Raw genomic sequence first — 25,651 nt, 5'->3', positions numbered from 1 at the left:
TAGGCGAGGGGACCGTAGTCCTGCCAGAGCCAACATAAAATGCGAAGGGCGCTGCAGACAGCACTCTCGACCATGTGACCACTAGCGCAGGGAACAAATGCCGCGGGAGGACGAATGGGTACGTATCTAGGAACCACGAACACTCCCCGGGCGGAAGGGCCAATGAAAATGAGTGAGTACCACCCAGCTCGGTGCAGTAGCGAGCAGCAGAGCCCGTCTACTTAAATATAAGGTATTCATCTGTTGCTTATTGGACAACACCTTAGGCTCACACAGGTGGACAGAATGATCTCCTTAGAGAATAGTGCAAGGCTTGCTGCAAACACCGTCTCCCAAGAGAAAAAGTATGTCGCAGGAGGAAAGGAGGCATACGTACGAGTAGCCCCGTAAGCAGTGAGAAGGCCAACCCACCTACGGGACGAGAAGGCATACACGGCCCAAACAACGCACAAGAACGTCCGCTCACTGCAAAAATATCACTCAGCGAAGAGGGCCAGCCACAGAGTCCCACAGTATCTACGGAAGTGCAACTGAAAAGGAGTTATGCACAAGACTAGTATGGTATGCGATGGAACGCAAACTGACCGCCCCGAAAGGGGGGACATGTACCTGGCAAACTGCAGACAGCAAGAGTGCAAAGGCCCGCCCCAAAAAGGGGGTGATGCCCAAGGTCGTACCTACGTCAGAGAAGTAGGGCATACCCTACTTCGCCCAGAAGGGCGGCATGCACATGGCCACACAGTATCCAGCAGGAACGCAGGAGGTCCACCTAGTGAAAAGGGGGTCATGCACAGGGCTATCCTAGCATTAAGTGAGTGTGCAACAATTCACCCAACACCGAAATTTCGTGAGAGTGCAACCACTCCACCAATGAAGGGGGAACATGAGCAAGTCCAGCACAGCACATACAAGGACAGCCTTGAATCTCGTGAGCGTGCAAAATTCCGCCAATGGAATGAGGGGTGGTCACGCACAAGGCCAGCACCGCATCCAATGGGAGCACAAGCGTTCCACCCATGTTAGAAGGCCATGCTTAAGGCCAGCAACGTATCCGTTGAGAGTGTAGTATGCCGCCCAGAACAGGAACGGGGGGGGGGGGGGGTCATGCACATGGCCAGCATCGCATTTAGGGAGAGTGCGAGCAGCCGGTGAAAATGTGTGTATGTCACCTAAAGGAGGCATGCCCATGGCCGGCAGCGAATCCAGTGAGAGTGCGTACACCGCCCACGGAAGAGGGGTCATGCATATGGCCGGCAGCGGATCCAGAGAGAGTGCAAGCACCCCGCCATGCATAGGGTTCATGCACCTGGCCAACAACGTACCGGCGAGAGAACAACCACCGACCGAGGGAGTGTATGTATGCCGCCACCAGGGAAGGAGGCATGCCCAAGGCCGGCAGTGAATCCAATGAGAGTGCATCATACCGCCTATGGAAGGTGGTCATGCACATGGCTGGCAGTGAATCCAGTGAGAGTGCCGAATGCCGTCCACAGAAGGGAGTCATGCCTATGGCAGGCAGCGAATCCAGAGAGAGTGCAGCGTTCCGCCTAAGGAAGGGGGTCGTGCACATGGCCAGCACCGTATCCGGTGAGAGTGCAGTATTCCGCCTAAGAAGGGGGTCATGCACATGATCGGCAACGAATCCAGTGAGAGTGTAGCGTTCCGCCTATGGAAGGGGGTCACGCACATGGCCGGCAGCGAATCCAGTGAGAGTGCCGTGTTCCACCTATGGAAGGGGGTCGTGCACATGGCCAGCACCGTATCCGGAGAAACTGCAGTAGGCCGCCAATGAAAGGGCGATCATGCACAAGGCCAACCCGCAGTTAGGGAGAGTGCAGTATCCCGCCCAGGAGGGGGGTCCAGCACATGGCAGGCACCATAACTGGAGAGGGTGACGAATGCTGCCTACAGAAAGGGCCGCATGCACTGACCAGCGCCGTAGCGCGGAGAGGGCAAAAAAACCGCCTAGAAGGGGAAATGACCCTGGCAGCGCCGCAGCCGGGGAGCGCGACACCATGCCACCTATGGAAGGGGGGCATGTATACAGGCAGCACTCTGAGATGAGGCTGCAGTGTCCTGCGCAGCCCACAAGTCATATTAATAAATAATTTAATTTTTTTTTTTTTTTTTATTTATTTATTATAACACAGCCTCACTGAGGCAGAAAGGGGAGCCACCTACAGGGGCACAGATTCTCTGAGAAGCAGGAAAAAAAGGGGGGGCCAGCCATACAGGCCCATCGGAAGCCGGCCTGTACCCAAGGGGTTAACAGGGATCCGGCCTGGGGGGCGGCACTGCGATCCTCTGGGGGCGGGGGAACCTCCAGGCGGGAAGAAGTTCCAGCCCCCTCCAACAGAGGCCTGAATTTTGCGGCCTAGCAGGCCGTGAAGCCGGGGCCTAAATTTTCAGCGGCGCCCGGCTGACCGGGGCCGCACAGTATTTAAAGTACCAATGTTCCGACGGTCGGCCGGGGGCTGTTGAGGCATAGCGCTCATTTGCAGGCCGCGGTGCCCACCCGCTGTCGGAACGATGACCCGGCAGCCATTTCACCCCTGGAGCGGGCCCTTGGCCTAGAACAGCGCTCCATATGGCAGACAGCCACAACCACCTTGCCCTTGGACCGATGCCCGTGATGGTAGAGGTGGGTCAGGGGCAGCAAGGCGCGGGCCCTCTGGCCCTGAAGCAGTGGCCGGTAAGAGGGAGGGGGACCCTGAGACCGGGTCTGTGAGGGTGGGAAGCCTGCATAACCCCTCCGTCGGGGGCAGCTAGGTGCGAACCTCTGCAGCTCCCCAGGCATTCTTCTTGCAGGGAGAAGGGTGCCAATGTCCTATGGAGGGGAGGAGAGGGAGCAGAATGTCGCCCTGCGGCAGCCAGGGGCCAGCCGAGGGCTAGCAGGGACAGAAGGGTCCAGAGGCCCAGTATGGGGGTCAGGCACGCAGGAGACCGGGGTGGGGGGGGGGACGTAGGGCTGGAGAAGCCAATCTCTCACCATAGCCGTCTTCACCCTCTGTCCGTTCCAGCAGGGTCGCCCCTTCAGCTACTGGCACCGCAGTGGCAGGACGCTGGAAGAGGGACTTGGCGTGCGGGCGACCCTTGTGCTGGCGGGATGTAGGGGAGCTGGGCTGCCCTGATCCACCTTGCCTTCTGTGGGGGAGGCAGCAGTGCGGGTGACCGGCACTGGCGCAGCTCGACCCCGGGAGAAACAGAGAGGTCTAGTGCGTCTCTGTTGTCCCTGATGTTCTGGAACAAAAAGAAAAGTAAAAATCAAAAATTTCAACAAGGAGAAAACAGCCCTGCAGAGCAGGGAGTGTCTTGCCTCCTTGGACACTAAGCAAAAAACTGACAGTCTCTCTCTCCAGGCTGAGGGTATAGCTGTGGAGGAGGGGCTTAACAGTTCTTACTTAGTGTCACGCCTCCTAGGGAGATGAGCTATACCCAAGGTCTTCTGTGTCCCCTAAGGAAACTGGGCGAGAAACAGATTTTACAGGTGAGTTTCACAAAATCTCGTTTTCTCGCTCATATCATTGAGGGACACAGGACCATGGGACGTCCTAAAGCAGTTCCTGGGGAGGGAAATCAAACAATGTGAAGAAAACACGAGCACCTCGTGACATGCATCACACCGCGGCCTGCAAGACCAGGCGGCCCAGAGCTGCGTCCGCAGAAGCAAGAGTGTGAACCCGGTAAAACTTTGCAAAAGTGTGAAGTGACGACCAAGTCGCGGCTTTACACAACTGAGCCGCTGACGCTTGGTGGAAGTGAGCCCAGGAGGACCCAAGCGCCCTGATAGAGTGGGCCGTAATCCGTGGGGGAGGATCCTTGTCCCGGACACGGTAACATTCCAAAATAGCGGAACGGATCCAATGCGCATTCGTCACCTTCGAGGCTGCCAACCCCTTCTGAGAACCCTCCGGAATGACGAACAAAGGGTCCGTACACTGAAAGGGGGCCACGGCCGACAGGTAAATCTGCAGAGCCCGCACCACATCCAAATGGTGCAACAACACGTCCCTCGGGTGGGAGGGCCGAGGACAAAAGGAAGGCAATACGATGTCCTCATTGATCTGGAAAGCTGAAATGACCTTAGGCAAAAAGGCAGGAACCGGGCGAAGCACCACCTTATCCTGATTACAAGTAGAGGCCGCTGGAGCAGAGTCGCTCCCGCGTGGCCATTGACCTTAACAGTGCCATCGCCCCCTCCAGCTGCCGTCTTGGTAGGAAGGCTGGTGCTAATGCTCCCCCACTTCTCCGATGCGCTTAACCCCCGCAGTGCCAGACATACAAACACAGAGAGACATACTTACCTGTCTTCATCTGTGGTTTTCACCCTTCTAACACAGACCAGCAGGGCCACCTCTTCAGTCCCTGGCACAAGTGACAGGGACTAAAGTGAAGGGCAGGAACAGGTGGCCCTATGGCTGGGGGGAGCAGGAGAGACAAGCTGACCTGGTCCACTTTTTCTTCTTGTGGGAGGCAGAGCGGTAGAATATCCATCACCGGTTAGCCTCCCTGGGGATGCAGAGCCCCGCTGCGGCTCTGGACCCCCATGTCCTGAAAAGAAAGAAAAATAAAAATAAAAAAGAACATAACAGCCACACTGCAAGCAGGGGGTCTGCCTCCTACGACACTAAGTTAAAAACTGAGAGCTCTCTCCTGGCCGGAGGGGGTATAGCTGGCAGAGGAGGAGCTAACAGTTTTCAGCCTAGTGTCGCCTCCTAGTGGCAGCAGCAGCTATACCCATGGTCCTGTGTCCCCCCAATTATATGAGCGAGAAAATTTGTTTTAGCGCAATGAATATTTTTTTTACGGCGTTCATCTGATTGGGTAGATCATATGATAATATTATAGAGCCGGTCGTTGCGGACGCGGTGATACCAAATATGTCCATTTTATTTTTTCTTCTATTTTTTAAATAACGGATTTGGGGGGGAATTTCTTTTTGAAAACACTTTTTTTTTTTTTTTTTTTTACACTTTGTGTCCCCCATAAGGTCATGCAAGACCTCTGGGGAACATTTAACTTAATTTTTTTTTTTTACTATTGATTTCTCCTGTAACTGGCTCTGACATAGTAGCCTCAGTTACAGGGGAAATAGGACCCCCCAGAGAGGCTGTACAGCAGAATACAACGCTGTACAGCCTAAGTGCAGAGCTGATCGAGGTCTGTGGAAGACCCGACAGCTCCTGCACTCTCTCGCCCCTAGCGGTCACATGTATACAGCCATCTAGAAGGCAGGGACACCGAGGAACAGTCCCTACCTTCTGTCTGGGGTGCCCTGCCGTCACTGACAGTGGGCCCCCGCTTGGCAGCTGCACGATTAGCGTGCAGCTGCCATCTCTGAATGGACGTTCCAGAACGTCCATTCAGAGATAAACGACCAGACCAAGGATGTTTATAGTCAATGGGCAGTCGTGAAGTGGTTAAATGATACCAGGGAATGTGGCTCAAAAATATGGAATCCCTGGTTAAACTGTGCCAATTCTTCTAACTTACAGTATTTCCTATCTCTCTAAATATCTGCTTTAGTACATGGAAGACTTGACTGCTCGCTTCCCCCCACCCGCTTGTCCCTTATATTTTCGGACTGGGAGAGTCGCGAGAGTTGATGCCATTGTTTTCTGTACTGCTTTATTCATGTAACTCATGATGTAGGCTAGGTTCCTACTGATCTATATATGCTATGTTCTGTTACTTTATACTTCTTCAAACTATATTTGACATTGTTTAATACTATTGGAGACCTATGTTCATCTATTATGTTATTATTTACATGCTTCGTACATTTCAGCTATCTTGCTATTATACCAATAAATACGTTTTTAAACATAAAGAGTAGATTCACTAATGAACAAAGCACGATGGGTAACCGTAAAGCTTCATTCTCTTGCCTTGTGCACAGGAATAAAAAAAAAAAAAAAAAAGGGACAACTAAACACATTTCACCGATTGTCACTTCCCTTCCCCCACTTAACAGTTGACCCCTTCCAGACATGTGACGTACTATTACGTCATGGAAGTCAGTGACTTCCCGCATTTTGACATAATAGTACGTCATGGTGATCGGGCGGGCACAGGAGCGGTGCCCGCCTGATCACTGCAGGGGTCCAGCAATCCCTGATAGCTGACCGCGACACAGAAGGGGTTTGCTGCGGGTGAGGAAGCCCATCGAGTCCCCGTGCCGCTGTGGCGGGGACCCGATGGGTGACAAGGCAGCCCGATGCCGTGCAAAGACTGCCCAAAACCTTGTACGCCACCAGGACCTGCCTTCTACAGGTGCCCAGGAGATCCAGCTATGACACTGAGTAATACACTAACAGGCAATGCATTACAATACAGATGTATTGTAATGCACTGCAGAGGGAATCAAACCCCCAAAAGTTGAAGTCCCAGAGTGGGACAGAAATAAAGTTTAAAAAAAAAAAAAAAAAAAAAAAAAAATCGTAAAAAAAAAAAAAAAAAAAAAAAAAAAAAAAAAAACCTTCCCCAGATTTCATAATAAAAAAAATTGAAAAAAAACAAGAAAAATCAGAACAAAAACACACATACTATTTTTGTCACCTTAAATCACAAAAAGTGCAACACCAAGCGATCAAAAAGGCATATGTCCCACAAAATGGTACCAATTAAACAGTCACCTCATCCTTCAAAAAATGAGACCCTACATAAGAAAATCGCTCAAAAATAAATAAATAAAAATATAGCTCTCAGAACATGGAGACACAAACATTTTTTGGTTTCAAAAATGCTATTATTGTGTAAAACTTAAATAAGAAAAAGTATACATATTAGGTATTGCCACGTCCGTAACTATCTGCTCTATACAAATAAATAAAAAATGTGCCGAAATTAAAAAAATTTCGGTCACCTTGCCCCATAAAGTATAATAACGAATGATCAAAAAAATCATATGTACCCAAAAACTGTACTAATAAAACTGGTTTATCACTGGCATCACTGACCTGGCCCTCTCCTGGATCACATCATACCTCACAGACCAGACGTTTACCCTGGGTTCAGACCTGAGCGTTTTACAGCGCGTTCCTACGCGCTGTAAAATGCACAACAGGCAAGAACCAATGATTCTCACCTGGGAATGGTTCTCACCTGGGCGTTTTACAGCGCGTACGATCGCGCTGTAAAACGCCCGACGCTCAAACAAGTGCTTGAGCTTTTTTTGGGGCGTTTGTCGTGCGTTCCCGCACATAGATATTCGGGAACGTGCGACAATGTGTGCACGCCTGTCTCTGTATGCGCGATTGTAAACGCCCGTACAATCGCGCATACAGAGCGCTCGTTTCAGAACGCTCAGGTCTGAACCCAGCCTTAGAGTCTCCCACTCCCGCACCACCTCCTCGTCTCATTCCCTCTGTGTTGGTGTCCCACAAGGCTCTGTTCTAGAACCCCTGCTCTTCTCTCTCATAGAGCCCCATGGCTTTCAGTATCACTCTTATGCTGACGACACACAAATCTACCTCTCTGGTCCAGACATCACCACCTTACTATCCAGAATCCCACAATGTCTATCTTCTATATCAGGCATGCTCAACCTGTGGCCCTCCAGGTGTTGCAAAACTACAACTCCCATCATTCCTGGACAGCCTACAGAAGGGCATGGTGGGAGTTGTATTTTTACAACAGCTGGAGGGCCACAGGTTGAGCATGCCTGTTCTATATCATCCTTCTTCTCCTCTCGCTTTCTAAAACTTAACATGGATAAAACAGAATTCATCAACTTTCCCCCATCTTGCTCACCCCCCCCCCCCCCCAACAGACCTATCTATCACGATCAATGGCTGCACACTCTCCCCGGTCGTCCAAGTCCGCTGCCTTGAAGTGACCTTGGATTCTGCCCTCTCCTTCCGACTGCACATCCAAGCCCTTTCCACCACCTGCCGCCTCCAACTCACAAACATCTCCCGCATCCGCGCTTTCCTTAACTTTGAGTTTGCGAAAATGCTTGTACATGCCCTCATCATCTCCCGCCTAGACTACTGCAACATTCTCCTCTGTGGCCTTCTATCTAGCACTCTCACACCCCTACAATCTATCCTCAACTCTGCTGCTAATTCACCTCTCACCCTGTTACTGCTCTGCCAATCCCTTCACTGGCTCCCCATTGCCCAGCAAATTCAGTTCAAAGTACTTACAAATACATACAAGGCCGTCCATAACCTGTCCCCTCCCTACATCTCTTCCGATACATCCCCACACGCACTCTCCGATCCTCACAAGACCTCCTTGTCGCCTCCAAAATTTCTCCCGTGCATCCCCCACACTCTGGAACTCGCTACCCCAACATATCAGACTCTCACCTACAGTGGAATCCGTCAAAAGAAACCTGAAACCCACCTCTTCAGACAAGCCTACAACCCGTGACCCTGCTGCCTCCATGACCAACTTCACCCGCACCTACTGTGTCCTTCTCCCATACCATGTAGATTGTAAGCCCTCACGGGCAGGGCCCCCTCTCCTTCTGTGCCAGTTTGTAACTCATCTTGTTTATGATTAGTGCAATTGTCTGTATTATGTATGTGCACCCCTTATCATATGTACAGCGCTATGGAATGAATGGCGCTTTAATAATAAATAATAATAAAGAATGGCTTGGATAACTAAAAAAGTGTTCCAAAGCTATTACCACATAAATTGACACGTCAGATTTGCAAAAAATGTCCTAAGCAGAAGGGTGAAAACTGGCCTGGGGTAGAAAGGGTTAATCAGTGAGTGAGAGAATGGGATCCTGGCCTTGGGATTGGTCTTGCGCACAGATTTATCTTCTGGCTACACACACCATTGTGCCCACTATGCTAAAAGGACATTTACTGGCAAAATATGTGTAACGTGGACATCTTCACCTTTTTCTCCAGTGTCTTGTGTGTCGACGCCTCGGTCTCTTTTGATTTAACAGCTGCAGAACTGATTGAACTGCGGTTATCAAATAAGTCGTCTTCATCAGCAAACAGATCTGATGCCGGCTTGGCATTTCCTATAAAAAAAAATAAAAATGAAAGAACACAAAATTCAAATGCTAATAGCTACTGACAACTCTATTTTATGACCGATTTGACATCCTTCGCGACATTTGATGTACACATACATCACAAGGACAGCACGGTGTGTATGGTGTGGACTCAAGAGATTGATATGACAACCAAGGCCTAGCAAAGCCCCCAGGCCTGCCAGCTGACTGCTCTAACAGGTCACCATACACTGCAGTGTAGAGTACAGCCAATTAAAGTCCCCCTAAGAGCCCATTCACATGGCACAATTTGCCATCGGAATTTTGGCGCAGACACCATGCTAAAATTCCAGCAATGGCCGCTTGGTGTCTGTCCCTCATTGCTTTCAATCGGAGGCAGCAGTTCGCTGGCCAGAAGTTTAAGGGCTCATTCACATGACCGTATGTATTTTGTGGTCTGCAAAAATTGGATCCGCAAAAAATACGGATGACATCCGTGTGCATTCCGTGTTTTGCGGAACAGAACAGCTGGCCCTTTATAGAACAACAGTAATGGCCACTTCGCCGTGAACACATGCGATCTGCCAACTTAACTGACAAGTCCGGCGAGGCACAGGTAAGTCCTTCCCTGTGCGCGAGCCGGTCTGAAATGAAATGCGGTCTCCGGGTGCAGGCAGTTCCGAAAGCAGCCCGATGAAGGCCCCCGGAGGCTATTCTCGGAACTGCCTTCTCCCGGTGACCGCATTTCATTTCAGACCGGCTCGCGCACAGGGAAGGACTTACCTGTGCCTCGCCGGACTTGTCAGTTAAGTTGGCAGATCGCATGTGTTCACGGCGAAGTGGCCATTACTGTAGAACAGCACTATCCTTGTCGGTAATGCGGACAATAATGAGGAACAGAAATACGGAAAGCACACGGAGTAACTACCGTTTTTTTTTGCGGACCCATTGAAATGAATGGTTTCCGAAAAAAAAAAAAAAAAAACGGAACGGAAAAAAAATACGGTCGTGTGAATGAGCCCTAATGTTGAGACCATGCCAAGAAGGGACATGTCCCTTCCTGGTGCAATGTCTGGCCGACGCCACGGTGGGTGTCCACTTGTGGTTTAGCTCCAATCAATGGCGCTAAGCCGACATTCAGAGTGAACGACCCAGGCAGAAACAGCCATTAAGTACATGGTGGATTTTGACAGCATCAACATCCACCACGTGTGGCAAATAATAAAAAAAAGATCACTGCAGTTTTTTGAATATATACAATTATTTATACACATTTAAAACACCCTTTTACCCATTTATTAAAAAAAAAAATCTAATTTCAACTATTAAATAATCTCACCTCCCAAAGAAATGCAAATAAAAAAAATGCTAAAATAATAATTTTCACCCCTAAAAGGATACTAATAAAAACTACAGCTCATCTGCAAAAAAAAAAATCCCCCCCCCCCCCAAAAAAAAACAACTAACCCTCACACAGCTCGATCGACAGCAGAAAAGTCAAAAAGATATGGGTGTCTTAATATGGCGATACACTGCAATCTTTTTTTTACATTTTTGTTTGGGTTTTTTAGTAAGACATAAACACTATATAGACTTGGTGGCTCTCTGGTTATTACAAACTCGCCAAAATAAAGTTAACGCGTCACTTTTACCACAATGTGAACACCATAAAAATGGAAAAAAAAAGGTGGAATCCATTTCAACCCAACACATTTTAATTTTACACACACAGTGCACCTGGTTTACATGGAAAAAACTTGTTTCCTTATCAAAAAGAAATGGTTAGCAGTCCACAGAGGAGATGTATACCTGAGGGTGGGGTTGGAGCTGCTCCAAAGATAACGTCATCATCAAACAGATCGGCACTGGCTGAAGGTTTTGGGGCAATATTCGGTGTGGGCGGCTTTCTTTTCTCCTTCTCGGACAACACGGATGAGCTGATCACATTCTCCCCTCCTGTAGCACAAGGGATGGTTAAAATAGACATTAACCCAATACACTGCAAATGTCACAAGTCAGAACTGTTCGTTTGCAGTAGACTTATTCAAAATTTTCATCTAAATAACCCTCTAGATATTCTAAGGATCCATTCAGACATCCGTATGGGTTTTGCGGATCCACAAAACACAGACACCGGCAATGTGCGTTCCGCCATTGCGGACAAGAATAGGACATGTTCTGATTTTCTCGGGAACGGAATTGCGGACCCGGGAAGTGCGGATTCGCATTTACGGATGCGGACAGCACCATCGTGTGGCCCCATAGAGATGAATGGGTCCGCAATGCCATTCCGCAAAATGCGGAACAGAATTGCGGACGTGTGAATGGAGCCTAACAGTGATCACAAACATGACACGTGCACTTAATATCGAACGTGTTCACATTAATGGGGGAATTAACACCATAAAAATGATGAGAACATAGTCCTATCACTTTACAAAATCGCTAGTCAGACCACACATGGAGTACTGTGTACAGTTCTGGGCTCCTGTGAACAAGGCAGACATAGCAGAGCTGGAGAGGGTCCAGGGGAGGGCAACTAAAGTAATAACTGGAATGGGGGGACTACAGTACCCTGAAAGATTATCAAAATTAGGGCTATTCACTTTAGAAAAAAAGACGACTGAGGGGAGATCTAATTACTATGTATAAATATATCAGGGGTCAGTACAGAGATCTCTCCCATCATCTATTTATCCCCAGGACTGTGACTGTGACGAGGGGACATCCTCTGCGTCTGGAGGAAAGAAGGTTTGTACACAAACATAGAAGAGGATTCTTTACGGTAAGAGCAGTGAGACTATGGAACTCTCTGCCTGAGGAGGTGGTGATGGTGAGTACAATAAAGGAATTCAAGAGGGGCCTGGATGTATTTCTGGAGTGTAATAATATTACAGGCTATAGCTACTAGAGAGGGGTCGTTGATCCAGGGAGTTATTCTGATTGCCTGATTGGAGTCGGGAAGGAATTTTTTATTCCCCTAAAGTGAGGAAAATTGGCTTCTACCTCAGTTTTTTTTGCCTTCCTCTGGATCAACTTGCAGGATGACAGGCCGGACTGGATGGACAAATGTATTTTTTCGGCCTTATGTACTATGTTATAAAATGTAATTACCCCAAAACAACCTGTAAATAATATCAAAATAAGCTTTATTTACAACACAGACGCTGAGATATCAAGTCATTATAGTCAATAAAAAACACCAAACAACTATGTAGTAATAGGACAAAGCCCGTTAGTAGATAGACTTCAAATGCAGTTATTATAGTCATACTGCATTGCTGCATCTTATTGTATATATCTTTCTTTACCCAAAACTAACTGCATTAGGAGTCTATCTACTATAATGACTTGATATCTCAGCGCCCTCTTGTGTTCCCTTTGGATTACTGCTTGCAGCCTCTTATTACATTTTACATATAATTTTATACATTTTTGTGTTAAAAATAAAGCTTATTTTGATATAAATGACGTGCTTGTTGTTTGTTTTGGAGTAATCAGTGTGGATCTTGCACCTTTATGGATATTTTGGATCTTGATATCTGGCAACTTATGTTCTATAATAAAGGACGCGCCCTATGTAAGGGAAGCATATCACAGCTAGAGGTCTGTACTCCCAGTAGCCAAAACCATACAAAAATAGAGTGCTGAAAGAATACAGGCACAAAAGAGGGAGATTTATCCACGGATTTGGCAGAAAAACTGTCACTAAACCCAGGCATTGCAATTAAGTGCAGCACGATATAACTAGTATTGCTTGTAGGAGTCTGGATCACTAATTTTTAGGCTGATACTCACCTACGTTCCCTACTGGGCCACAAAATGCTGCTGAAATTACACCCAGGACATCCTGTCCATTATGAGCGCTAGTGTAAACGTCCTGTCAATGTACTCAAGTGACGCTGCGCAGTAGAACAGTGGGATGGCAGAGTTAGGTATCAACAGAAAAATGAGCGATCCTGAGGAGTGCAAGCAGTACTATTCGGCAAGTACATACATATAGATGGCCCATCGTCAGGATAGGTAATCAATATCTGATCAGCGGAGGTCCGCTGTTTAACGAGGAGGCAGCGCTCCATGTGAGCACCGCTTCCTGTTCATTACACTGCCCATAGTCGCAGAAGTTAATACTTATAATTACACTATGCCAAGGCTCCAGAGGAGACAATGTGTAGTGCAAAGACCAGGAAGCGGCGCTCACATGGAGGCCCACCTCCTTGTCAAACAGCTGATCAATCAGATATTGATGATAGGCCATCATAAGTACGGCCTGCATAACCCCTTTAATTGTGCTTCGGGAGGTGACAGACTGCCTTTAAAGAGTCTCAGCTGATAAATCTGGTGTGCTCCTCATTAACTTAGTTTACCGCAGCTACCTTCCCAAAGTGTCAAAAGCGGTGTCAAATCACAAATAATCGTATACTTTCGGCATAATTTTCTAAATCCTCAAAGGGAATTCTAAATTCTACCCATGTGCCTGTCATACTTTTTAAAGAGGACCTTTCATCAGTTTTGACATTATGGCTAATTATGGTATTACTTTGTAAGGCGGCCGACACTGATGCCATGGGTGTATTTTTTTTTTAAACCCTTCCCCCCTCCCGTTCCTCCGCTGTGGCCCCCCGATGATTTGGCGCGCTGTATTATAATGAGCATTAAACTCGCAACGGGGAGGAGACACAGTCTTCTTCTGTGGGCGTCTCTTTCTCCCTGGCTGTGAGCGTGATCCAATCAGAGCGGACCGCTCACAGCCAAGAAGGAGCAAGATAATGCTTCAAAGCAGACCCTAACGGCCCTTCCCTTTACCGGCAGCAGACTTTTTGGTAAGCGCCTGGATGAAATAATTTCGGACGCTAAAGGTCCCTTTCGACAATTCGGCCACAAATCAGAAGCGCAAACCTTCCTTCAAGCCGCGCTCTTCTTGGCGTTTCCGTCAACAGGGCTCCAAGTCCTTTAACCCTAAGAGCTCCGCTGCATGACGGACGGCTTCCGGCGCCCCCCCCCCCGTTCAGGTAAGAGTCCTGCTTCGTGTGTTTGGCTGTCTCACGTCTTAGATACGTGGGTGAGGGAGGTCATTGCAAAGGGCTACAAGCTGGATTTCAAGTCCTCCCCTCTGTCCCGTTTTTTTTCGGTGGTCTCCTCTGGCCTCTCCCGCAGCTTCTTTTTTCCTGGTAATTCTGTCCCGTTCTGGACCTCAAGGCTCTCAACTGTTTCCTTCGCATCCGCAGATTCCGGATGGAGTCACTGAGGTCGGTCATTGCGTCCATGGAACCGGGGGAGTACCTGTCCTCGATAGACATCAAGGAGGCTTATCTTCACTTGCCCATATGCGTCAGTCATCAAAGGTTTCTCCGGTTCGCAGTGGGTCCATTTCACTACCAGTTTTTAGCCCCCCCGTTCGGCCTGGCCACGGCTCCCAGGGTCTTTACGAAGGTTCTGGCGGCAGTCATGGCCCTGCTCCATGCCAGAGGGATCGTGGCGATCCCTTACTTAGACGTTATCCTGGTGAAGAGTCCGTCGTTACAGGGGACGGCGGACAGCTTGAGCATTGTTCTGGGCACCCTGGAGCGCTTCGGATGGATCCTGAACAGGCAGAAGTCTTGTCTTTATCCATCGCAGCGGTTGACCTATCTGGGCATGGTGCAGGACACTTGTCAGGCCAAGGTGTTCTTGCCTCCGGAAAAACTATCCGCTCTCAGTCTTCAGATTCTCCTCTTGTAGCGGCCAGCTCACGTTCCCATTCGTCACTGCAAGCGGGCTCTGGGGCACATGGTCTCTGCCTTCAAAGCAGTTCCCTATGCTCAATTCCATACCGAACGCTTCAGCGAGCGACACACGGTCCAGGGACCCCATGGTTTCCTTACGTGTTCCCGCCTCTTCCTCTCATTCCACGTCTCCTCCGGAAGATCAGGTCCGAGGGACTGCCCATCTCTCTAATGGCCCCAGATGGCCGCGCAGGGTGTGGCACGTGTCCATAGTTGGACACGGATGAGAAAACTAGATTTTTGTACTTACCGTAAAATCTGTTTCTCTTCCATTCATTGGGGGACACAGCTCCCACTCATTCTCTTGGTTTGTACATTTTCTTGTTGTCTGGCTTCTCCTACTGCTTTTGCACTAACTGATTTAGCTTAGTCTCTGTAGGAAGGGCATAGCTAAAGTGGGAGAAGATTACATTTTGTGTGCCGTACACAAAATATTGCGCTGAGAAGCGATTTTAATTTTGCTGAGAAGCAGTTATAGATCAAAGCAAAGTTTGTGGATGTGAGATCTAATTCTAGGGCTGCAGCTAACGATTATTTGAATAATCGATTAGTTGCCGATTAATTTCTTCGATTAATCGATTAATCGGGAAAAACGACAAAATTACAAAACAGAGGTTTATATGATCTTACTTGAAAAATTATGTTCAAAGGCCATATTAAAACAAATTGTGGGCGACACTATTATGGGGGATCTGTGGGCGACACTATTATGGGGGATCTGTGGGCGACACTATTATGGGGGATCTGTGGGCGACACTTATGGGGGATCTGTGGGCGACACTTATGGGGGATCTGTGGGCGACACTTATGGGGGATCTGTGGGCGACACTTATGGGGGATCTGTGGGCGACACTTATGGGGGATCTGTGGGCGACACTTATGGGGGATCTGTGGGCGACACTTATGGGGGATCTGTGGGCGACACTTATGGGGGATCTGTGGGCGACACTTATGGGGGATCTGTGGGCGACACTTATGGGGGATCTGTGGGCGACACTTATGGGGGATCTGTGGGCGACACTTATGGGGGATCTGTGGGCGACACTTATGGGGGATCTGTGGGCGACACTTATGGGGGATCTGTGGGCGACACTTATGGGGGATCTGTGGGCGACACTATTATGGGGGATCTGTGGGCGACACTATTATGGGGGATCTGTGGGCGACACTATTATGGGGGATCTGTGGGCGACACTATTATGGGGGATCTGTGGGCGACACTATTATGGGGGATCTGTGGGCGACACTATTATGGGGGATCTGTGGGCGACACTATTATGGGGGATCTGTGGACGGCGTAGTTATGGAGAGGGGGATCTGTGGACGGCGTAGTTATGGAGAGGGGGATCTGTGGACGGCGCAGTTATGGAGAGGGGGATCTGTGGACGGCGCAGTTATGGAGAGGGGGATCTGTGGGTGGCGCAGTTATGGAGAGGGGGATCTGTGGGTGGCGCAGTTATGGAGAGGGGGATCTGTGGACAGCGCAGTTATGGAGAGGGGGATCTGTGGACGGCGTAGTTATGGAGAGGGGGATATGTGCACTGTTATGGGCATAACAGTGCACAGATCCCCCTTCCCATAGCAGTGCCATACACAGACCCCCCCTCCTCCCCATAGCAGTGCTATACACAGACCCCCCTCCCCATAGCAGTGCCATAGACAGATCCTCCCCCCTCCCCATAGCAGTGCTATACACAGACCCCCCTTCCCATAGCAGTGCCATAGACAGATCCCCCCTTCCCCCTACCCCCTAACCCCTAACAGCCCCGGCCCCGATGCTTGCATCTTTATTTTACCTTTTTACAATGACGCTCCCGCTCCTGTAACAGCCAGGCAGAGCGGACGGCGGCGTAACGTCACTCAATCACGTGACGCGCCCGCTCCGCCCACTTCATGAATGAAGGAGGCGGAGCAGGCGTGTCACGTGAGTGAGTGACGTTACGCCGCCGTCCGCTCTGCCTGGCTGTTACAGGAGCGGGAGCGTCATTGTAAAAAGGTAAAATAAAGATGCAGCGCCCGCCCGCCCGAATAGCAACGAATCGGCGATTATTCGATAACTGGATTCGTCGACAACGAATCCAGTTATCGAATATAATCGATTACATCGATTAATCGTTGCAGCCCTATCTAATTCTATTTTTTCTTTTATCAAGCATGTAGATAACATATGCTAAAATGTCTTCCATAGTGTACTATGCAAATCTAAAGTGTTCCTGTCCGATTTGGATGTCAGATAGTAAAACAGGCGCTCTTTAAAAAGGAGGAACATAGAAACATAGAATGCGTCGGCAGATAAGAACCATTTGGCCCATCTAGTCTGCCCAATATACTGAATACTATGGATAGCCCCTGGCCCGATCTTATATGAAGGATGGCCTTATGCCTATCCCATGCATGCTTAAACTCCTTCACTGTATTGAAGCTACCACTTCTGCAGGAAGGCTATTCCATGCATCCACTACTCTCTCAGTAAAGTAATACTTCCCGATATTACTTTTCAACCTTTGCCCCGCTAATTTAAAGTTGGCCGCTTAAGTTCTAGACCCAGATGTGGTTATCGATTGACCTATAAAAGACAGCTCATAGCTCCACCGTCTTCTTATCCAGTAAATTTATTAAGTACATATACGTTTATACCTGGGAAAAGGGAAACTCCTCCATAGGGCGGTTTCTTTTTCACATCTGACGGGACTGACGGGAAGGTTTCTGCAGTGTAGACAGAGTATTAAACTACACACTTTAAACACTGCAATGTGACAGCATTTTAATAGACATGAACCAACAGCACTTTGTACCTGGTCTTGCTACAGGAGCCGGTTCTGCTATCCTGGGCTCCTTCTTCTGAACATCAGAGAACAGGTCGCCCTGTAGCCGACAAGAAACAGAAAGTGGTTTACACATCAGTCGGAAGAATACCAAGCCGGATAGACAAATTAAAACAAACAGCAGCAGAATTTTTTAAACAAATTATATATCCCATAAAATCATAAAATATTTTTAAGGGGAATTCACTCTTTAGCATTTTGGAACCCAAGATATAAAGAAAAATATGCCATATGGCGACAATAGTTGCTGGTAGAGCTGGTCTAGGTCGCAGCTCTGCCGTGCCAGGGGGCACCTGCTAGTCATTTCACTGACGGGTCCAAAAGGCAGCAGCGTTGCCCCTGCCTCTACTCGCTCACTAAGCACTTGGTAGGCTGCAAAGAAAAGAGAAGGAAACATGTATCAACCTCCTTAAGGTCTCTGACAGCTGAGGACCCGAAGCGGAAGCTTAAAACCTGCACCATACGTTTATAATGAACAGGTTTAAAGCTAAGGACAACCCGGAGTCAGAGTGAAGCGTCGAAAACTTTTCTCAAAACTTTTGAGATGTCATAGAAACATATCAAAAGTTTCGATTAGTGGGAACCTGAACGCTGAGACCCCCACGATCCCTAGAACAAGGGGAGAGAAGCATGTGGACAGCGCACTCTCTCTCCTTGCTGCACAAGGCAGGCTCCATAGAAGTCTATGGGCCCATCTCGACTCCATCCTCTGTAGCAAGGAGAGAGCGTACTATCAGAACGCTTCTCTCCCCTCGTTCCAGTGATTGTTACGTTTTCAGCGCTCAGACTCCCACAAAACTAAACTTTTGACATTAAAAGTTTTGAGAAGGTTAGTGATCCTTTAAATTATTTTTTTTCTTACAATGTTCATTAACCTCAGCATAGTCCAACAGTTAGGACGCCCTTTAAATTTTGGTTTACTATACATTGATGCTATGCTTGACACACACACCGGGTAGAAAGTTGGTCAACCCATAACAAACTAAATGAAATACTTCACTGGGAATACCGGGCTACGTTCACATCCAGCAGATCTGTTGCAGAAATTTCAGCGACCGTTCCATTTTTCTGAATGGAACGTGCAGAAATCCATGTATTTGATGCATTCACACAAATGAAACTGATTTTTGGTCAGAAAAATTTCGGCAACAAATCTAAAATGCAAATAGAAACGTTTTACAATAAGTCTCAGCCAATTCACCAACCTCTCCTGCATCATCTTCATAGTCATCATCAAAAAGCCCCTTGCCTCCACTGAACAGCCCTCCTTTATTGCCGAAGAAATCTTCATCTGTAAGTTTGGGAGGCTTAAAAATATCATCCTCTTCGTCTTAAAATGGAAGATAGACACATTTCATGAAATTCAAAGAATGTTAAATATGTGAAATATGATTTTTTATACTTGAATGCTGCTAAAAGGGGTTATCCTACTAACAACCCCTACCCAAAGAATGGGGGATAAGTATCCAATGGCTGGGGTCTTATCTCTAGAGGTTACAAGAATGGATGTTTTGGAGTGTCCGATGAGAACGAAGTAGAAGGGCGTATGTGTAACTACAACCGCCCCATAGAAACGAATGAAGTGTTAGTCACCAACACTCTATTTTCATGATCTTTGGCGGTGCCAAAAGTCAGACACCCAGTGATCAGATACATATCCCCTATTGTGTGGACAGGGGATAAGCACCGTCAGTGAGAGATCTCCTTTAAAGACCATCTTACCATCAGAGGGAAGATTCCGCACTTCTCTGGTCTCCTTCTCTTTTTTGCTTTTGACTTCCATAGATGATATAGCTAAAATGATAAAAAAAAAAAAAAAAAAAAAAAAGTGAAAAAATTTCTACTCACACTGGTAAAGAGAATACTTATTTCAACATACAGGGCTGATCTGTCTCCTGCCGCTTTGGAATTTCTGATTGTATGCGTGCTGCTAATTCATCGGCAAAGGATCTTGTTCTCGTCTTGATCTGATAGTAAATATGAAAAAAAAATAAAAAAATCAGTCACTGTAATAATTTTATTATACTAGAACGAGATATGCTTTAGGTAAAATTAAACCTATCACTAATATGGCATTCTAATGTAATATGCATGGGCTAAAATGATATACAAGTGTTTCATTTTATGTTGTCTTATCTGCTTTTTTGAGTCAGAGTTCCTAACCTGGAGTCGCTTTACACAGTTACAGGAATTTTCTAAGACAATAAAAATATTGAAAAAATATCCATATGTGTTCTGAATGCTCAGCAGGTGATACCACCACAGATTAGAGGTAGTTATTTCTCACTTTCATTATTTATGCCCAGTTCTGAGCTGCACCTTTGTTTTGATGCTGGCAGGGCTTGCAGCGGGCAGGATTGCTATGTAAAGAAAGGCAATTCCCAGATTCCTATCCCCTCTTACAGCTGACTGCATGCCTCTCTAACCCTAAGTTCACACCTGAGCGTTTTACAGCGCGTTCAAACGCGCTGTAAAACGCTCAACACATGAAAACCAATGCTTCCCAATGGGAATGGTTCTCATCTGGGCGTTTTACAGCGCGTACGATCGCGCTGTAAAACGCCCGACGCATAATCAAGTTCTTGAGCTTCTTTGGGGCGTTTTGACGCGCGTTTGTGGCCATAGGACACTGCAGTCAATCACACAAACGCGTGTCAAACGCGCGTTTACTATTACAAAAAACGCGCGTTTGAGAAACGCTCAGGTGTGAAAGCAGGGTAACACAAGGTGAAATACTGCTGTAATTACTCACGTGCAACACAGCTCTGCTGTTCTATTGTTTACAATGGGAGTCAGAAGAAAAGCCAGGGAGTGTGGTGATGTGACTGCATTGAGAATGGCTTACAGAGGCAGTTCAGCTACCAACACCACATTAGTAAGCGATAGATCTTAATTTACGTAAACCATGCAAAACCCCTGGCTGCCTAGTCTCCAGTGATCTTAATGATAAAAGGGGTTTTCCAGGACGTTAATATTTGATCGGTTAGCCTAAGGATAGACCTTCAGTATCAGATTGGGCCAACTCCTGGCACCCTCCAGCTAAATATGCGCCCCGCTTTAATGTTTAGTAGACACAGCGCCATACAGCTAGCAGAGGCAGTGCCGGGTACTACAGCTCAGTCCAATTCAAGTGAATGAGATTGAGCTAAATGCTGTTGGTTTTAGGAGTTAGACCCCAACCAAGACGATATTGCTGGTCTAACCTATGGACCTTAAATATCACAATCCCAGGAAACCCCTTGAACTCAATCTGCAGACAGCTCCTCTGACTGTAAACGCAATGGGGCAGATTTATCAAACTGGTGTAAAGTAGAACTGGCTTAGTTGCCCGTAGCAACCAATTAAGATTCCACCTTTCATTTTTCACAGCTGCTTTGGAAAATGAAACGTGGAATCTGATTGGTTGCTATGGGCAATTAAGCCAGTTCTACTTTACACCAGTTTGATAAATCTCCCCCAACGTGTCTTTTATATGATTTTAAATGAGTATTTTCATGTAAAGTGCAGGTTAAAGGTCTTGCAATTGCATTCCTCATACATTAACAAAGCTGGAGCATTATTTCATAGAACGGTGGCGGAGAGCGATACGCATGACTTCTTACAGATTTATCATTTTCCTCCTCATCCTCCTTGTCTGAATCGCCAAACAGGTCTGAACCATTATCCTCATCCTCGTCACTCAGAGCTGGGTGGTGCTGTACAGGGTGGAAATAGACATTTTTACATAATACAAATTCGTTTTCCTAAAGAAACCATATAAGGCTACTTTCACACTGGCGTTTTGGCTTTCCGTTTGCGAGATCTGTTCAGAGCTCTCACAAGCGGTCCAAAACGGATCAGTTTTGCCCTAATGCATTCTGAATGGAAAAGGATCCGCTCAGTTTGCCTCCGTTCTGGAGACGGACACCAAAACGCTGCTTGCAGCGTTTTGGTGTCCGCCTGACAATGCGGAGGCAAATGGATCCGTTCTGACACACAATGTAAGTCAATAAGGACGGATCCGTTTTCTATTACTCAATCTGGCACAACAGAAAACGGATCCGTCCTCCATTGACTTTCAATGGTGTTCAAGACGGATCAGTCTTGGTTATGTTAAAGATAATACAAACGGATCCATCTGTGCAGATCCATCTGTGCAGATCCATGACGGATCCGCACCAAACGTGAGTGTGAAAGTAGCCTAATACAGAAAATGTCTTATGTTTGCTCTTAATTTGATTCTCGGAATGGATATAGAAAAATCATTACTTATGAAAAGACGCCTTTAATAGAACGTAATCCTGTGATCTAAAAGCGGATTTCTGACCACAGGATATGCCATAAATGTCCAATGGTTGGGGACTCCTTTCTGGAGAGTGGGGAGTCCCCTGACCATCAGGTGTCTCATATTGCCTTCTTCCCCTGCTCACATGATTTACACTGCAGCACTTATTGTGAGAAACCAACCCGAGTGAAAAAGAGCATCAGGTAAGTGTCACACATACACTGAGGGGGATCGAGCTCCAATAAGAGGCGTTCCTGAAGTACCACTTTTATCTAAATGTATTTAAGTCGTCGGAACAGTGCAGGGTGATATTTGTCACTAAATATTTTGAGTACCAATAACCTATTGGAAAAGAATCGGCGGGAACATTTATTTATAGGGGGGCTTAGTACTGTCTGTGGGTGACTACAAGACCTCCAAGATGTAGACAACAGAAAACTAGGAAGTACGCATTCTCTGCTTAGTAAAACTAGTAGCTTACTGAAGTGAGCAGGTCAAAAATCACTAGCTTTAATAGTCTAGGGTAGAGTCGGGTTAATAGTTTACATCAGCTCCTGTTAACCCTTGTGTGTAAACTTCTAATGATTGAAACAAACAGCAAAAACACTGCTACACATCTGCCCCAATTATTTGGTTTTTTCTAGCACAGTGCCACTCATATACAATCCATGGACAGTGATGTTCTTCTACATAATATCCCCCCTGGCTAGACCTGCTCCTGCCACTGGATCCCGGTTCCTTCGCTCCCTCACCTCCTTGGTCAGATCCCCTATTGTCAACATCTGCTTGTGCATTGCACTGGTGACCTGCCCCCTTTGCATCATATCAGTTGGTTATGTGAAGCAAGGGTAGCAGGAAAACGCTGCATCCAGTCACTGGCTGCAGCAGCGTCAGAGCAGATGGGAGACCTAAGGAAGGCAGCAGTATGCTTCCCTTTGTAGGTCTAGTCAGGGAGGAAGGGGTCCTGCCTAAACACCTGCAAAAAGTTTACAGCCCCTTTAATGAAAAAAATGAAAGTGTGGCGATAATGTGAACTCAGCCATGCATTGTCTTACGGATTTCCCTTCTTCCTCAGAGTTGTTGCCATAATCCTCTTCTGAATCCTGTAGTTGGAAACAATTAAAGGTTTTGACCAAGTTATTACACTGAACTACATAACTATTACAAAGCAGAGCAAGAACACAAATAAAACGCATCATTGGGGCCTGTTCACACAGCGTTATTTGCCGGCGGAGTTGTGGCGTGAACACCTGTGTTGAAAATTCGCTGTGGCCATGAGAGTTTCTGCTTCCCATTCATTTCAATGGGAGGCAGTGCTGAAAACCGCAGGCGTTCTTAACGTGGCCGTGGCTGTAAACCACCTCTCCACCATCTTCAGCGCTGCCTCCTGCAGAAACAAATGGGAAGTAGAAACCATGCGGCCGCTGGCGAAGTTTCAGGGCAGGTGTCCAGCTGTGTGAACGGGCCCTGCACAGGGAAAGTGAAGCATTATACTTGAGACGGTGCCAGTGGTTATTTGTGGGGTCACTGTACACAAGTCACATTAGGAAGACCGCAAAAAGCATGCACTGCAATAAACACAAAATTTACAAAAAATAATAATCCCGAAAATGCCTTCCTTAGGCTAGGGCTACACGACGACAATAAGTCGCGCGACACATAGGGCGCAACTACACTGCGACATTGATGTCACGCGACTATTATAATGATAGTCTATGGTGTTGCATTGCCACATGCTGTGACGCGACAGTGTCGCAGTCGTAGTATTTCACAGTACGACACCATAGACTATCATTATAATAATTTGGTGTGACAAATGTCGTCGTGTAGCCCTAGCCTTAATCTCGCCTTTACTCCCATTTTGTCTCATAATCTTCTCAGTGTGTCCAGGAGCTCAGTCATGTTATACTGGATTATAGTAGGCGGAGACTTAGGGGACTTGGTTATAGTAGGAGGAGTCTGCCCTTGTTCTACTGGGCGTCTCCTTCTCCTAGGCTGTAGCGCTGGCCAATCGCAGCGCAGAGCTCAGAGCCTGGCAGAAAAAAAAACTCCCAGGCTGTGAGCTCTGTGCTGCGATTGGCCAGCGCTACAGCCTGGGAGAAGGAGACGCCCAGGAGACCAAGGGCAGACTCCTCCTACTATAACCAAGTGACCGAACATACCGGAGGGCATAGCAGGAGAACGGAGCGGCGCCCAGGGATAATAGTAAGTGCAGTTAGATCCCCGGGCGCCGCTGTATATGTCATGACACTTAGTTCACAATGTTTTGCCAGATGAAAGGTCCTCTTTAAAAGGGAACCTGTCACCTCTACTATGCTACCCTCACTGAGCGTTTCTAAATGTTCACTGTGTTACCCTAACATATAAATTACACTTTTAATTTCATTTGCAGACAAATTCAATAAGTATTCTGCATTTTTGTACTTCCCGCCTTTTATGCAAATTAACATAAGAGTCATATCTCACTTGTGTGACCAGAGAAGAGGCATATTTTCAAGCTCTGACTCATCTCAGGTTAATTTGCATATGTATCAAATCAGTTTTTACACACAATAAAAGCACACAGAGCTATGGGGACTGGGTATTGCGGATGTGCTAGTGGCCATCTAACAACCCATGTCCTCAGCTCTATACACGAAATCCCCGTGACAGGTTCCCTTTAAGGTTGTTTTCCTGTAAAGCCTTATGAGGGCAATGGAATGTGACCTGCCATGAGAGAGGGGGGATACGAAACGGTTATCCCTCACATTTTGGGGAGGGGGATATGAAAACTGTTGTTATCCCTCACATCTTGGGGAGGGGGATATGAAAACTGTTGTTATCCCTCACATCTTGGGGAGGGGGATATGAAAAACGAGATTTTTGTATAACTTACCAGTAAAATCTCTTTCTCGCTCTTTCCTTGGGGGACACAGAAGACCTTTGGTATAGCTCATCTCCATAGGAGGCGTGACACTAAGTGAAAACTGTTAAGCCCCTCCTCCACAGCTATACCCTCAGCCTGGAGAGAGAGACTGCCAGTTGCGTGTCCAAGCAGTGAGAAAAGGCAAAGTCCAACAAGGAACCAACAAGCCAACTACCCAACGGGTAACAAAAACTTGGAAAACGTACAGAGAAAAAACAATGAATGGGTGGGTGCTGTGTCCCCCAAGGAAAGAGCGAGAAAGAGATTTTACTGGTAAGTTATACAAAAATCTCGTTTTCTCGCCCAGTTTCCTTGGGGGACACAGAAGACCTTGGGACGTTCAAAAGCAGTCCAAAAGGGGGAGGGACCACAGCACCAAGGTGAAGCACCCGAAAGGCATCAATGAACCGCCGCCTGTAAACCCAGGCGGGGTAAGGCAGCATCTGCCAAAGTCAGAGTATGCACCCTGTAGAACTCAGTAAGGCGTGCAAGGCAGACCTGTGGCCGCCGTGCCCAAATGCACGGCCGAAGCCCAATGCCTCCGGCCCAGGAGGCACCGACCGCTCTGGTGAAAGGAACGGTGACACCAAAGACAGAATCCTGCCCTTGGTGCGGTAACCTCAGCAATAGCCAATCTGAACAAGCGGAGGAAAACCACCCTGGAGTCTGTCAACCCTATGCACAGCCCTCCTGGAAACCCAAGAGGCCGAACGACTGCAAGAGTCGGAGATCTCCAAGTAAAAACGGCAAGGCCCAAACAACGTCCAAATAGGTGAGGTGTTGAAGCGAAAGGCAAACACCACCTTCAGAAGGAAGGAAGGAAGGAAGAAACGGGATGCAGAACAGCCCTGTCCTGGAAAAGACAAAGCTCGTAACAAAAAAAGGGGCCATTCCGGCACCCGTCAGAGACACGACTGATACGGAACACAACCG

General features: G+C 47.5%; 1 protein-coding gene across 2 annotated transcripts in view; it reads right to left on the bottom strand.

Annotated features, from left to right (window-relative positions):
* The window catches only part of LOC122942450 (WASH complex subunit 2A-like), a 138,534-nt gene that overhangs the window by 90,830 nt on the left and 22,053 nt on the right, over positions 1–25,651 (bottom strand). Inside the window, exons 7-15 of one of the 2 annotated variants that reach the window (XM_044300080.1) lie at positions 22,869–22,918; positions 21,152–21,244; positions 19,429–19,516; positions 19,272–19,343; positions 18,755–18,879; positions 17,520–17,589; positions 17,362–17,430; positions 10,769–10,915; positions 8,856–8,986 (exon numbers count right to left, since the gene is read on the bottom strand). In XM_044300080.1, coding sequence (XP_044156015.1) covers positions 8,856–8,986; positions 10,769–10,915; positions 17,362–17,430; positions 17,520–17,589; positions 18,755–18,879; positions 19,272–19,343; positions 19,429–19,516; positions 21,152–21,244; positions 22,869–22,918 — 845 coding nt within the window. The remainder of the gene's footprint in view (positions 1–8,855; positions 8,987–10,768; positions 10,916–17,361; positions 17,431–17,519; positions 17,590–18,754; positions 18,880–19,271; positions 19,344–19,428; positions 19,517–21,151; positions 21,245–22,868; positions 22,919–25,651) is intronic. The other variant, XM_044300079.1, reaches the window with a different exon arrangement.

The sequence above is a fragment of the Bufo gargarizans genome, chromosome 6, assembly GCF_014858855.1.
Source record: "Bufo gargarizans isolate SCDJY-AF-19 chromosome 6, ASM1485885v1, whole genome shotgun sequence".
Lineage (NCBI taxonomy): Eukaryota > Metazoa > Chordata > Amphibia > Anura > Bufonidae > Bufo > Bufo gargarizans.
Note: the sequence above shows the minus strand (reverse complement) of the source record. Positions and strands in the feature narration are given on the sequence as shown.